Raw genomic sequence first — 16,061 nt, forward strand, 5'->3', positions numbered from 1 at the left:
CCGCCGGAGTTCTCCGTGCAGGCGCAGTTCATAGAGCTGTATAACGAGGATATTGTGGATCTGCTGGACCCCGCTAAGGATCCCTACGCTAAGGTAACTAGAACAATCCTTACATACATAATGGGCAGTGGTGGAAGGACGACGAAGACCGAAAAGGCATCATACCACGCGCCATCAGAGAACTGTTTGCTGGTGCGGAAGCGAGAGCGGAGTCCGCGCGCGAGCAAGGCCAGCTGCCGCCGGAGTTTTCCGTGCAGGCGCAGTTCATAGAACTGTACAATGAAGATATTGTGGATCTGCTGGACCCCGCTAAGGATCCCTACGCTAAGGTAACTAGAACAATCCTTACATACATAATGGGCAGTGGTGGAAGGACGACGGAGACCGAAAAGGCATCATACCACGCGCCATCAGAGAACTGTTTGCTGGCGCGGAGGCAAGAGCGGAGTCCGCGCGCGAGCAAGGCCAGCTGCCACCGGAGTTCTCCGTTCAAGCGCAGTTCATAGAGCTGTATAATGAAGATATTGTGGATCTGCTGGACCCCGCTAAGGATCCCTACGCTAAGGTAACTAGAACAATCCTTACATACATAATGGGCAGTGGTGGAAGGACGACGGAGACCGAAAAGGCATCATACCACGCGCCATCAGAGAACTGTTTGCTGGTGCGGAAGCGAGAGCGGAGTCTGCGCGCGAGCAAGGCCAGCTGCCGCCGGAGTTCTCCGTGCAGGCGCAGTTCATAGAGCTGTATAACGAGGATATTGTGGATCTGCTGGACCCCGCTAAGGATCCCTACGCTAAGGTAACTAGAACAATCCTTACATACATAATGGGCAGTGGTGGAAGGACGACGAAGACCGAAAAGGCATCATACCACGCGCCATCAGAGAACTGTTTGCTGGTGCGGAAGCGAGAGCGGAGTCCGCGCGCGAGCAAGGCCAGCTGCCGCCGGAGTTCTCCGTTCAAGCGCAGTTCATAGAGCTGTATAATGTAGATATTGTGGATCTGCTGGACCCCGCTAAGGATCCTTATGCTAAGGTAACTCTATATACAATCCTTACGCCACGCCTATAGTGTACGGCACGTCATCATGAACCTTGTCTGAAAGCACGAAAGTTGATTTTGGACTGTAGCCGCGTGCGTCAGTTGACATATATGGCGGTTAAATGGCTGTAGCATAAACTAAGATAAGATAAGTACATATTTCTAAAATGACAGCAAAAATTACACACAGAAGCAATGAAAATAGTTCACTTGTGTAATGTATATGGTACAAGCGTGCGACTTTAAACACTGTGTGAAGAACAACAAGTTTACTTTGTCAGATGTTGCGATATTTTTAATTTATATTATCATTTAAATATGTGATGTAAGAACATCCTTTACTCAATTAATTGGTTAATCAGATCGCCAATCACGTCTCAATTGTAATTAAATCAGATAAGACCCCAACAAGTCTGATTGACCAACAATATCCTTTTACGTTTGCAATAAAATTTACATACGATTGCTGAATGAATTCGCTCAATGAACGAGGCGATGTTATCGGAGGATTATTGAGCCGTGACCTTTTTTATAGTACTTGTTAAGTTTTATTAAGACAGGTTGTTTTGACACTTTGAACATTTATTGGCATTCATGTTTGTTGCGCAAGAGTATATTGCATTGTTGAATTGTCGATGTTAACGTAATGACGGAAGGAAATCATAAAAATTCTAATAGTCATCAATGCAAAAGTTTAGGTAGCTAGTTACCCTTGTCTAGATTTTATTGCTTCAGTTGTGTTCAATATACTTAGAGCCACTTGCGCCATTCAGGGTTAGCCACTAACTTGGTGTTAACCGGTTAAAAAAAGTACAATTTAACCCTGTGTTAACGTCCGAGCCGAGTCAGTGGCTAACCCTGGATGGTGCAAGTGGCCCTTACAGGTTTAATGTCTACGATAATCTAAGAGTTGAATATATTATGTGTGTGTGTTGAATTTGTCATCTATAAATCGACATAATATGGTTCGCCGAAATGTATGAAACCGCAATTTTTTTTCGCTATTTCGAGTTTTGCCCCATAGTAGTTGTTCCGTATAAAAACATATTTATGTTAGGTTTATCGCAAATTTATTTTTTATATCTCAATTTTCTCATGCTCTGAAAGAGGGTTATTGTTGTTCTAAAAGGTGTCCAGAAAATGATACGTTTCTGCACTAGAGCATTTTACGTTCCAAGTACGATTTTATGTTTTTTTTTAGGATGAGCAACTGAAATTTGGGTTTAAATGGATTTGTTATACAATTACCATTCTGATATTTAACTTCCCGTTCCATAAATAACGATACTTTTGACTAAATTATTAATTGAAAGTACCCTCAAGATTTACTATAATATTTTATACTTAGTCATGTTTTTAAAAATACACATGCGTTTTACTTTCCTCGTATTCGAAATGAAACGTAGAGTGTTTAACTTGGGTGAAAGGCATCATTTCAGCCTCGGACTATTGGAAATGAGTGCCTTTCATCCCTTGGTTAACAATCTACTATTGTTAAGTACCTTTATTTCCGACGTTTCGGCGCCGGTTACACTGGTCGTGACGCGATTTTTAAAGTCCCTGTAAGTAATTTATTTACTCCGTGAAAAAACTGTAAAGGCATGTTCTAAATGGCCCTCGCATTAAAAAAAGTTCGAGAACTAAAGTATTAACGAAGTGTCTTTCTTTCCAGGGCGGCCTCAGAATAACAGAAGACGGTTGCGGCGGCGTAAAAGTCGTGGGCGCATCCATGCGCGCCGTCCGCTGCGTCAAAGAAGCTCTCTCCGCCCTGCGCGCAGGCGCTCTCGCTCGCACCACCGCAGCCACCAACATGAACTCGTCGTCGTCTCGCTCGCACGCGGTCTTCACCCTACTCATGAGACAGAGACGGCTAGCGGCCGACCAGGAGCGGGACGCGGAGACGGAAGCGCCTGAGCAGTATGAGACGTTGACTGCTAAGTTCCATTTTGTGGATCTGGCGGGTTCGGAGAGGCTGAAAAGGACAGGTACCAGAATCAAGTGCTATTTCATTTATTATCCTGGTAATTATGACATAGTTATACTCTGGCACAGCGACCTTGTCAGTAGAAAAAGGCGGCAAATTTAAAAAAATGTAAGCGCAGAGAGTTGACTTCCCATAGAAACCTTTTGTATTGTTTTCGAGCTCCCGATATATGAATCTTGTTCACGGGTAGTGAATGCCACTTTAGTAACACAAGGGTGTCAATTTATGTTCTGATCGAAATATATTGTTCTTTTATTTTTCAATAAACGTGCGGTATAATATATGTATAACTAATACACCGACCGGAGTTTCAGTTTCGGTTTCGACATGAAGATTATGTATGCCGTTTTTTTGCCGAAACTTTAGCCGAAACTGTATTTTAGATAATGTCAGGCCGAAGTTTCCGTTTCTGTTTTCGTGGGTTTCAGCATAAAAAATAATTACCTACAATTTAGATCAGCGGTCGGCAACCTTTTAGCAGCCAAGGGCCACATAGTAGTTAATGAAGTTGACGCGGGCCGCACTTTGTTAATATTTATCACTTTATCAGACATTGTCGTTTGTCAATATTACGTACAAAATAGCCAGGGAGGCTCGCGGGCCGCAAGTGACAGGTTCACGGGCCACATGCGGGCCGCGGGTTGCCGACCGCTGATTTAGATAGTAAGTAAAATCTAAACAATTTTAAACATGATTTTTTCTTTTCAGGGGCAACCGGCGAACGCGCAAAAGAAGGCATTTCCATCAACTGCGGCCTGCTGGCATTAGGAAACGTCATCTCCGCTCTAGGAGACAGAACACGAAAAGTCATGCACGTGCCGTATCGAGACTCTAAGCTCACTAGGCTACTGCAAGACTCGTTGGGAGGTAAATAGAACCTTTTTGTATATGTAACAAAGTTCATTTTAAATCAAAATAAAAAATGTCATCTCGGCTCTCGGAGATAGATCAAGGAAAGTCATGCAAGGACCATATCGGGACTCACAACTTACTAGGCTACTGCAGGAGTCGTTGGGAGGTAAATAGGACCTTGTTGTATATGTAACAAAGTTCATTTTAAAGCGAAATAGAATGTCATCTCGGCTCTCGGAGATAGATCAGGGAAAGTCATGCAAGGACCATATCGGGACTCACAACTTACTAGGCTACTGCAGGAGTCGTTGGGAGGTAAATACGACCTTGTTATATATGTAACAAAGTACATTTTAAAGCGAAATAGAATGTCATCTCGGCTCTCGGAGATAGATCAGGGAAAGGCATGCAAGGACCGTATCGGGACTTAAAACTTACTAGGCTACTGCAGGACTCGTTGGGAGGTAAATAGGACCTTGTTGTATATGTAACAAAGTTCATTTTAAATCGAAGTAGGAAACGTCATCTCCGCTCTAGGAGACAGAACACGAAAAGTCATGCACGTTCCGAATCGAGTCTCCAAGCTTACTAGGCTACTGCAGGACTCGTTGGGAGGTAAATACGACCTTATTATTGGTGCCATAAGGTACACTTAATATTTAAAACTCTTCTATCATCGGTAAGTACGGCTGTAGCTTACGGTTACTACTACTTAAAACTCGTTGGGAGTGGGAGGTAAATGCGATCTTCATGTCTTCATAACAAGGTGCAGTTTTGATTAAAAGCTTTTCCATGACAATGTCATCTCCGCTCTTGGAAATAGACCAATAAGAAAAGTCATGCATGTAAGTACCGAATCGAGACTAAACTTACTATGCCAGGACTCGTTGGGAGGTAAGTACGACCTTGTGTTCTATGTAATTGCTTGCTAAAGCTTACTAGGATACATTAAAACATGTTGGCAGGTAAATGCAACCTTGTATTCTATGAAATAGGGTGCATTTCTCAGTGAATTGTCTCGTGCCTTCGCCGTACCGAAACTTGAAGCTTTCTAGGCCACTCTCAAGAGCCAGTTGCACCAACTACAGTTAACATACTGATCAACATCACGCAGCAGAGATCTATGAAACTTGGAAGGAGGGTTATTCATTGTTTTTTCAACTTCCAGGCAACAGCAACACCGTAATGATAGCCTGCGTGTCGCCAAGCGATCGCGACTTCATGGAGACCCTCAACACGTTAAAATACGCAAACAGGGCGCGCAACATCAAGAACAGATGCGTCGTCAACCAAGATCTGACGTCTAGGACCATCAACCAACTGCGACATGAGGTGGCCAGGCTGCAGTTAGAGCTGGCTGAATATAAACAGGTAGGATACAAACACCGGCCAAGTGCGAGACGGACTCGCGTTCCAAGGGTTCCGTACAGAGATGTTGCGAATATCCGCATCCGCATCCGCAACCGCGGAACTTCCGCATGATTTTCAACATCCGCATCCGCATCCGCGTAAAATCGATGCGGATTTAATGCGGATGCGGATGTGGAACAGGTCGGTACTGGAACGTCTTAGCATTGGCGTAAGTGCTAGACTGCTAGGTAATTTAGTCATTAACCAAAAAAACCTATTAGAAATGAGCAGTCAAGCGTGAGTGGGACTTAATGTACGGAACCCTTGGAACGCGAGTCCGACTCGCACTTGGCCGGTTTTTTGAAATAAAAATTACTAAACTGTAATATTTGACGTTTTTTATGGTACTATCTTGACATCCGCATCCGCATCCGCATCCGCGGATGTGAGCCTTTAAATATCCGCATCCGCATCCGCGGATGTCAAAAAATCGGCATCCGCAACATCCCTGGTTCCGTACATTACACAATTTTTAACAAACAAATAATTTATTGAGAAAAGTATAGTACAGTGGTTGCTATTAAAGACTAAGAATTTATAAAGACAAGTGATTTACAAATGCCTGAACTAGGATTCCCTGTGTTTCAGGCAGCAAAGGACACAATATTAATTATTTATTACTTATTCACTTAATTATAAACTATAGGTAGATTACACAATATTAGTCTTATTACCTAAACAAAAAGTGGGTTCTTAAGTCTTAAATATCAGGTAATCATTTTACGACTATTAGTAAGTTCTCTGTATCATCGTACGTAATTTAACAATATGTTTATTTAATGAAAAGTGAGTAAAATGTCTTTAAAAAACCCGTAGGGGTCGGATCAAAAACTAAGCACTCAAGTCCGACTCACGCTTGACTGCACATTTTTAATAGGTTTTCCTGTCATCTATAGGTAAAGAACTATTTGGTGTATTTTTTTTTTCAAAATTTTAGACCCAGTAGTTTCAGAGATATGTTTGTTTACGTTACATGTCCGTCTTTGGGTCACAAACTTACATATGTGTGCCAAATTTCGACTTAATTGGTCCAGTAGTTTCGGAGAAAATAGGCTGTGACAGATAGACAGACAGACGCACGAGTGATCCTATAAGGGTTCCGTTTTTTCCTTTTGATGTACGGAACCCTAAAAAGCATAAAGTGGGAAAGTTATCCCGATTGCTCGCTAGATGGCGCTGTACCGAGCGCATCGCGCTAACGATGAGCTGACGAAAAAGCCTCAAATAAAGAGACTGCAGGTTTTTTTTTATAATAGAGTATGGAACTGAGCCACTGAGTCGAGTCTGAAAGCTGACGACTCCAAATATTTAAATTTGGCGCCAACACCAATATTATCTGCATAGGCCGGGTAGCCAACGTGCCAATCGCTTACGCTCCGTAGCGATCGAAACTCAACTGTCACTTTCGCACTAATATGGAAGAGTGATAGAGAGACACAAAGCGTTTCGTTGTCGAAGCGATAGCGATTGTCACCTTGGCTAGGCCGGCAGTACCTAAAGCCTAAGTTATATTACATTTCAAATACCTTGGTATTTGAAATGTAATTTTAAATGTAATTTTTAATCGGGCCTTGGCCCGATTGCACTTGAGACGGTCATTGGGCGTTAACGATAGGATTAGTGATAACAAAAGATACCTGGCTAGACCCTTTTGCTTAAACGCCTTTTAAACAATGCAGATTGCACCGACGCGTGCCAATTTGAAGTGCTCCAAATTAGATAACAAAAGGCAAACATTATGAGCCCCATTGTTAAGTTTCTAAGTTACCTTTAATGATTATCTTTCCCAGGGCAAACGCATCATATCGGAAAACGGCGAAGAGGGCTGGAGCGACGTCGCACAAGAGAACGCCATACTGACAGGCGAAGTTGAATCCCTCCGGCGAAGAGTCAAGGCCATGCAAGGCACCATAGACCAGCTCTCGGCGAAGAATAGCGACCTGATCGCCGAGAAGGCTCTCGGGAACTGGGGGCCGAAGGATGGGAGTCCTGAGGCCGCCGATTGCTCGCTTACTGCTTTAGTTCAGGTAATTCCACGCTTCCTATGGGGTTGGTAACTGGTTTGCAAAGATTGCGCCATCATGGCTTGCCCCTTTTTCTATTAGATTTGGCTTAAAGGGCTGGCATTAAAAAAAAAAACAAAAAAAATTACACATTTCTAGGGATTGACAGGGCAATGATGGCGCCATCTGCTACATACTTCGACCGGCCAACCCCATTGTTTCAAAATACTTCATAATATCGTTAATACCTAACATCCCCTAACATTGTGACTGTAGGTATTATCATGCCGCGATCAGAAAGGGATTAGAAATAACAGATTTCCATACACTTACGTCAAAATCAATATGGATTGACAGCTATCTCAATCCCTTTCTAATCGCGATTCAGTAATACATCGCTGCAGAGATAATTGAACCTAACACACACAAACAAGTATCCATTCAAGTATCTCTGCAGCTTACTGTACTTACAGAATTTGTAGAGTAAGTTTTTCTTTCAAAATTCTGGATGCTGAGCTGACAGCTGGATGATAAGCGATCACCTTAGCCTAAGGCCCAAGATACACTTGTAAGTTTTCCTTACGTAAATAGGGACACAGCTATACCACAGAATGATAGATGAATATCGTTATCTCATTCTAACAAATAGCTTTGTCCCTACTTACGTAAGTAAAAGTGTATCTCAGGCCTAAGGACGCCCGCATTTCTAGGTTATGGTAGTCAACTGATTTTCTAACTTTTAAGATACGGAATTGGCAATGTGCGAAGTCGGTGGAGGGGGAAGTGGCGCTGATCGTCACAAATTCAGGTAATCTTATGGAATGTCCGATATTAGTACTAGCGGCAGCCGCTTGAACTAATTTTACTCCATAAGATTTAACGTAGAAAGTCCGACAAAATGAGGGCAGCACCAGTCGTGCACGTAGCGAATAGTCGTTATGAACTTAACCTTAAAATTTAATTTGACAGGGCTACGTAGGCGAGATAGAAGAACTCCGCGCTCAACTCATGGAAGCCAACGCTCTATACGAAGGGAGTCGGCGACGTGAAGCGATGGTGGCACGGACACGACACGAGTCCGTGCACGACACGTCCTCGGTCATCGACGAGGCTAAACGTGAACTGTACAAGGTATGTGAAGTTTAACGTTCTCAATGGAGTTAGTCGGCGACGAGAAGCGATGGCGGCACGGACCCGACACGAGTCCGTGCACGAGACGTCATCGATCATTGACGAAGCTAAACGGGAACTGTACAAGGTATGTGGAGTGGAGTTATGACATTTGTGTTAGAAAAAACCGAACCTTTATTAAAAGAGGATATTACTACGCAGATTTTTTACGTGGAACTTCCAAAGTGACTGAAATAAAAATAAAGAGTGGTTGTTATAAGTTTATAACCCGTTGACTTGTTGCTTCTTGTGTTTCTGATTTATAAGTTTGTAACTTTATTTTTACTTATTGGAGCGATAAATTAATAACATTTACTTATACTTATTACCTATGTACAGTCGAAAGTTTTAATTTAATGACCCATTTTGTATTTTGTCACAACATAGTATGAGGTCTCTAGCGACTTTCATATTGATTGTCACTGTGATACGAAATTCAAGTTGGCAAACCTGCCTGACCAGCCTACCAACATAACGATAAAAATGCCAACTCGTGCCTACGTTCACCCAAGATACACCTCTTGACGTTCCAAAGCCTTCTACCTGTCATTTTAGTTCAACAATACGCCAATAGATGGCGATACTATCTACGCAACTTTATTATTCCGTTACAACTAAGTAATACGTAGCCAAACATTGCTAATCGACTTTATACAGGCGTTTAAAGATATGAACTGTAAGTCTGTAACGCTGCGTAAATACGTAAATACGTCTTTCTGGTGTCTCGCTCCGACACGTATATCACTAAATTTTATTTCCTTTACAGGAAAAAGAGCTCCTAGCCCGCAGCATGGGCGAGCTCGAATTCCAACGCAAGCTGAACATGAGCGACAGCATGACCAGCGCCGCCGACGCCGACGCCGACGCCGACGCGGCGCTCGTCGGCGAGCGCGAGCGCGCCGAGGGCGAGAGCGCCGACGACGAGTCGCCCTCCGACCACGAGTCCGACTCGGAGGCGGACGAGCGGGAGGAAGAGGAAGTTAAAGGTGAGAACTTATTCCAACGCAAGCTGAACATGAGCGACAGCATGACCAGCGCCGCCGACGCCGACGCCGACGCCGACGTGGCGCTCGTCGGCGAGGGCGAGAGCGCCGACGACGAGTCGCCCTCCGACCACGAGTCCGACTCGGAGGCGGACGAGCGGGAGGAAGAGGAAGTTAAAGGTGAGAACTTATTCCAACGCAAGCTGAACATGAGCGACAGCATGACCAGCGCCGCCGACGCCGACGCCGACGCCGACGTGGCGCTCGTCGGCGAGGGCGAGAGCGCCGACGACGAGTCGCCCTCCGACCACGAGTCCGACTCGGAGGCGGACGAGCGGGAGGAAGAGGAAGTTAAAGGTGAGAACTTATTCCAACGCAAGCTGAACATGAGCGACAGCATGACCAGCGCCGCCGACGCCGACGCCGACGTGGCGCTCGTCGGCGAGAGCGCCGACGACGAGTCGCCCTCCGACCACGAGTCCGACTCGGAGGCGGACGAGCGGGAGGAAGAGGAAGTTAAAGGTGAGAACTTACGGCCCGAAAACTGCCATATGTTAACTTGCCGACCTTTTAGGGATTTATATTTATACTCCTGTTAAGTTGTGTCCTATTCGCTGGCTTGGTCACCTGGAGAGGATGGGGGAGGATCGTGCTGTTAGAAGAGCGTATGTGGGGCGCCCGGGCGGAAAACGTCCGTCTGGACGTCCCAGGTACCGCTGGAGTGACGAAACCCAAAAAGACCTGTCCGCCCTTGGAATACCCAACTGGCGCGAAGTGGCACAGAATAGGGTAGAGTGGCGCTCTCTTGTGTCAGAGGCCAAGATCCTCTTTGGGTCACTGAGCCAGTGATGTATGTATGTATGTACTCCTGTTAAGAACTCCATCTTCAGGTACAATAAATTATCATACGTGTTTGTCTGTTAATTACTTCTCTACTCTGTGATATTTCTTTTTTTATTAGACTGTCTTTTGTTTTTTATGAAATTGAAAAGAATTTTGTATTATTATATAGTTTTGAACTTATCTTCTGTTATATCTACAATTTGGAATGAAAGGAAGAATTGCGATAAAACTCTTTACTCTTTATACGGCTTCTATTAATCTAGCCTGTAGTGACTTTGGCTACATGATAATCCGTCGATACGTGTAACGTTGTCGCATAATATTTATAAATTGCCATACTACTTTTTTTCCACAGCCCAACGCGCGCTCTCCGCCCAACTAACCGCATTAAGCGACGACATCGACACTAAAGCGCGTCTCATCGAACAACTAGAGTTGTCGCAACGACGACTGGCGGCGCTGAGACAGCACTACGAACAACGGCTCGACACGCTTCACACGCAGATCAAGGCCACACATGCGGAGAGGGACAAAGTCCTATCTACTCTTAGTAAGTGTCTTGATTTGACCAAATATTAGTAGTGTAAGACGATCAAAGCGCGTCTCATCGAACAACTAGAGTTGTCGCAACGACGACTGGCGGCCCTGAGACAGCACTACGAACAACGGCTCGACACACTTCACACGCAGATCAAGGCCACACATGCGGAGAGGGACAAAGTCCTATCTACTCTTAGTAAGTGTCTTCATTTGACCAAATATTAGTAGTGTAAGACGATCAAAGCGCGTCTCATCGAACAACTAGAGTTGTCGCAGCGACGACTGGCGGCGCTGAGACAGCACTACGAACAACGGCTCGACACGCTTCACACGCAGATCAAGGTCACACATGCGGAGAGGGACAAAGTCCTATCTACTCTTAGTAAGTGTCTTCATTTGACCAAATATTAGTAGTGTAAGACGATCAAAGCGCGTCTCATCGAACAACTAGAGTTGTCGCAGCGACGACTAGCGGCCCTCAGACAGCACTACGAACAACGGCTCGACACGCTTCACACGCAGATCAAGGCCACACATGCGGAGAGGGACAAAGTCCTATCTACTCTTAGTAAGTGTCTTCATTTGACCAAATATTAGTAGTGTAAGACGATCAAAGCGCGTCTCATCGAACAACTAGAGTTGTCGCAGCGACGACTAGCGGCCCTCAGACAGCACTACGAACAACGGCTCGACACGCTTCACACGCAGATCAAGGCCACACATGCGGAGAGGGACAAAGTCCTATCTACTCTTAGTAAGTGTCTTGATTTGACCAAATATTAGTAGTTAAAGAAGATCACAGCGCGTTTGTATTATGATGGTATTCCATTGCTTTACTTACAAGTTTAATTAACTCTTAGTATTCTCAGAAATATCGAAAGAGCAGCATTTGTAAATTACACTGGTGGAGTAGATCATTTGTGCACTTTTCTATTCCAAATTTACTGGAAATATGTTAAATAACAAAGGTACATCAATCTTTAATTTAATGCTCAACGCTCAGCTACTTAATAGTAGTTTATGTGACTGCTACATAATGCCTAATTATGTACAGTTACATACACTACTTTATCTAAACACATACTTAAAACTAACTAAAAGATAAACTGTACGTCAAATGGCGGTGAATGAAAACTTTTTTCACGCATGTCACACATCCGTAGTTTTTTTAAATTCCTAGACAAAAGAATGAAGTCCATATTCTCGTGTCACTCGAGATCAAATATCAAATATCGTGCGGTTTATATTAAAAAAACATACTAAATTGACGTTTCGTATCGATTTAACTGTTTTAATATCTACTACTACTAGGATACTAGAATAGAGACCCACTTGAGTTTTGACTGCTGTTCCAAATTTAAACTCATAACCTTACAAAAATCTATAACGTTACCTATATACTCGTACATTAAAGTACAAATTTTCCTACTACCACAGATAAGAAAGTTCTCATAGTAAAATTGGTTGTAATAAAGCTTGTCATTTCCTACGGTTTCTGAACGCATTATAGAGCACTAATGACATGTGTGTATATAAAATTATATTAATATATATAACTCCTATCTTCCACAGCGTCCCAAGCATCACCACCCAGCGAAAAACTCAAACGGGTAAAGGACGAATATGAGCGACGCCTCAGCGGCATGTCGCGCGAGCTCAAGCGACTTCAAACTGCGGCCAGGGAGCATACCAGACTGCAACGGTCACAAAGACAGACTGCACAGCAAATATTGACGTTGAAGAACGAACTGCACTCCATGAAGAGAGATAAGGTAGGTTGTTTTTTATGTAATATCTCTAAAACGTCTTTAAAATATACCAAACTGAAACACTAGCAATGGCAAACGGAGCAGCAGCTGACTTTTAACAATAGACGACACTACATTGATAAGGTAAGATACGTTTGTCCATAAAACTCAAGCGAATGCTGAAGCGTCTTCAAACTATGGCTAGAGAATATACTAGACTGCGACAGTCACAAAGACAGACTGCACAACAAATATTGACGTTGAAGAACGAACTGCACTCCATGAAGAGAGATAAGGTATGTTGTTTTATATATAATGTCTCTGAAACGTCTTCAAACTGCGGCCAGGGAGCATACCAGACTGCAACGGTCACAAAGACAGACTGCACAGCAAATATTGACGTTGAAGAACGAACTGCACTCCATGAAGAGAGATAAGGTAAGTTGTTTTATATACAATATCTCTAAAACGTCTTTAGGGATACTACAACGGTAGCTGTTATATATTGACATGTGTGGGTAGATAAGAAGATCTGCGGGTACCCCCAGTTCGGTTCTAGCCAGCAAGCCAGCACACGTACGTAACATTCTGGCGACGGGATTTAATTCGGAAATAGGCTAAAAGTGCATTAAACATAGTGTTTGAATGTTTAAAAGTGTTATTTAGTGTGGTGAATAAAATGGCGGTAAAATTTTGTGAATTTCATATGGACAAAGACAATTGGAAAAATTACGTGAATAGGTTCGACTATTGTTTGCTCGCGAATAGTATTCAGACGGATGAGTTAAAAAAGGCGAATTTCTTTGCAGTTTGTGGTCGTGATTTATATGATCTCGTTGAGTCGTTAATTTCACCGAAAAAGATCACAGACATAACCTATACAACGGTAAAAACCACGTTAGACGATCATTTTAATCCAAAACAAAATGAGATAGTGCAATCGTATAAGTTTCATATGAGGTGTCAATCGAGCAGTGAAAATATAAAAGAGTACGTGGCTAGTTTGCGTAAATTGGCTATAGAGTGCAATTTTACCGATTTGGATCGTACGTTGCGCGACCGGTTAGTATGTGGCATTCGTGATAAAGATATACAAAAGCAACTGTTGCAACAGACAACGTTAACTTTTGATCAAGCGGTAAAATTAGCGTTAACGGCTGAAACGGCGGACGCCGGAGTGATAGTCATGGCGACGCCAGCGACGGCAGCGACCTCTAGCGTGGCGCCTACTAGTACAGGCGGTGACGAGCCAATGGAGGTTAATAAAATTAAAGCTAAACCGTTGGAACCGAGCAAGGATTGTTGGCGGTGTGGCAAAAAGCACGGAAATTTCTGTAGGTTCAGATATAGTAGGTGCTATGTGTGTAAAAGAATGGGCCATATTGCAGAGGTATGTTCGGAGACACGAGACAAAAGTAAGTCAAAGGAATCGAGTCGGGTTAATGGATTGTATGAGGATGTCTCGTGTAATTGGGTGTCGAACAAAGTGGCTCCATTCTATGCAAATGTAGAATTAAATGGTCGACTAGTCAATTTGGAAGTCGATTCTGGAGCGGCATTTACCATGTTGAGAGAAAGTACAGCGAGGAAAATTTGGAATGGAAACTTACCAAGGTTAGATGACTCAAGAGTTAGGTTAACAACCTGGACGGAAAATCAGGTGGAGTTGTTAGGAGAAGCCACAGTTGATGTAAGGTTTAAGAACATACATACAAAATTAAACTTGCTGATAGCGAAAGGCAATGGGCCTGATTTGATGGGCCGTGATTGGTTTCCAGAGTTAAAGATTGATATTCATGGAATTTATAACGTGAAATTGGAGGACGGAGGTATAGATACTTTACTGGAAAAATATAAAGAAGTTTTTCAGTCTGGTTTAGGAAAGTACACCGGCCCGGTAGTAACCATACCTTTGAAACCTGATGCGAAACCAAAATTTTTGAAGTGTAGGCCTGTGGCGTTTGCAATTAAAGAGAGAGTTTTACAAGAGATTGATAGATTAGTTGCAGAAGATGTTTTGGAACCGGTGAGTCATTCTGAGTTTGCCAGTCCTATAGTACCTATCATTAAGAAGAATGGGAAAGTCAGACTTTGTGGGGATTACAGGGCCACTGTGAATACGGCTACTGAGACTGATACTTACCCTCTGCCTACGTTAAATGAAGCTTTTGCGGTTTTGCAAGGAGGAATTATTTTCAGTAAGATAGATTTAGAGCAGGCTTACACCCAGGTGGTAGTCGATGAACCGACTTCAAAACTACTTACTTTAAATACTCCTAAAGGATTGTTTCGGTGCAAAAGATTAGCTTTTGGGGTTAAAGCCTGTCCTGGAATTTTTCAGCGCATGATGAGCAACTTATTGGCAGGCGTGTCAGGAGCAGCAGTACTGTTGGATGATATTGTGGTCACTGGACGCACAATACAAGAACACAGTGACAGACTTCAACGCATCTTGCAGGTCCTAAAGGAAGCTGGGTTAAGAGTCAACAAGGAGAAGTGCAAGTTTGGGAAGGCAAGTGTGGAGTTTCTGGGACATGTGATTGATGCCAATGGCCTACATCCTTGTGGAGACAAGATCAAGGCTATAATGGAGACGTCAGCACCAAAAAATGTAAAGGAGTTGCAGGCTTTTCTTGGATTGCTGAATTTTTATGACAGATTTATAGCACAGAAAGCAACGGTAGCTGAACCACTGTACAAGTTGTTATTGAAAGGAGCCAAATGGGTATGGTCACCAAATTGCCAACAAGCTTTTAGTCTCTTGAAAAGAATGTTGACTACAGGGAATACATTAGTACATTATGATTTAAAGAAACCGGTGGTTATCACATGTGATGCTTCGCAGTACGGTCTGGGTGCAGTTCTGGAACACAGGATGGAGGATGGTTCTTTGAGACCAATCATGTTTGCTTCCAGGACTATGAGCTCTCATGAACGAAATTATTCGCAGATTGATAAAGAGGCTGCTGCAATTATTTTTGCAGTACAGAAATTTTACTCATATATTTTTGGCCGTAAGATAGTCATTCAGACAGACCATAAACCTCTTTTGGGTATATTTGACCCAAAAAAGCCAATAAATACCTAATGTGATATCACCCAGGATGTTAAGATGGGCTTTATTGTTAAACTCGTACGATTACGAGTTACAATATGTTGAAGGGAAAAAAATTGGGAATGCTGATGCCCTAAGTAGATGGCCCGGCCCTGAAAGCAGTGGAAAAGAAGAAGAGCTGCAAGAGGTGAATGTTTTGTTGCTCAATGAGACACCAGTGGAGTTACAGATGACGGCTAAGGAGGTGGCTAAATTGAGTAAAACCGATGGTATATTAGCAAAGGTGATGTTCTGGATTAGGAATGGTTGGCCAAGTACAGTAGAAGAGAAATATAGAGATTATTATGTAAGAAGGGATGAATTAACAGAATACAATGACTGTATATTGTGGGGAGGTAGAGTAATTGTGCCTCAGAAGCTACGTGAAGGC

The 16,061-nt window shown here is 43.2% G+C and overlaps 2 protein-coding genes across 2 annotated transcripts in view; one reads left to right on the forward strand and one right to left on the reverse strand.

Moving 5' to 3' along the window:
* The window catches only part of LOC134663101 (kinesin-like protein KIF21A), a 99,843-nt gene that overhangs the window by 53,975 nt on the left and 29,807 nt on the right, over positions 1 to 16,061 (forward strand). The window contains exons 5-12 of the mRNA XM_063519434.1: positions 2,716 to 3,028; positions 3,736 to 3,894; positions 5,048 to 5,250; positions 7,080 to 7,316; positions 8,262 to 8,423; positions 9,229 to 9,448; positions 10,644 to 10,838; positions 12,401 to 12,600. Of these exons, the coding sequence (XP_063375504.1) occupies positions 2,716 to 3,028; positions 3,736 to 3,894; positions 5,048 to 5,250; positions 7,080 to 7,316; positions 8,262 to 8,423; positions 9,229 to 9,448; positions 10,644 to 10,838; positions 12,401 to 12,600 (1,689 nt within the window). The remainder of the gene's footprint in view (positions 1 to 2,715; positions 3,029 to 3,735; positions 3,895 to 5,047; positions 5,251 to 7,079; positions 7,317 to 8,261; positions 8,424 to 9,228; positions 9,449 to 10,643; positions 10,839 to 12,400; positions 12,601 to 16,061) is intronic.
* LOC134663071 (beta-arrestin-1) overlaps positions 1 to 16,061 on the reverse strand; it is a 191,026-nt gene that overhangs the window by 29,858 nt on the left and 145,107 nt on the right. The window lies entirely within an intron of this gene.

This window comes from Cydia amplana, chromosome 4 (genome assembly GCF_948474715.1).
Source record: "Cydia amplana chromosome 4, ilCydAmpl1.1, whole genome shotgun sequence".
NCBI classification, from domain to species: domain Eukaryota; kingdom Metazoa; phylum Arthropoda; class Insecta; order Lepidoptera; family Tortricidae; genus Cydia; species Cydia amplana.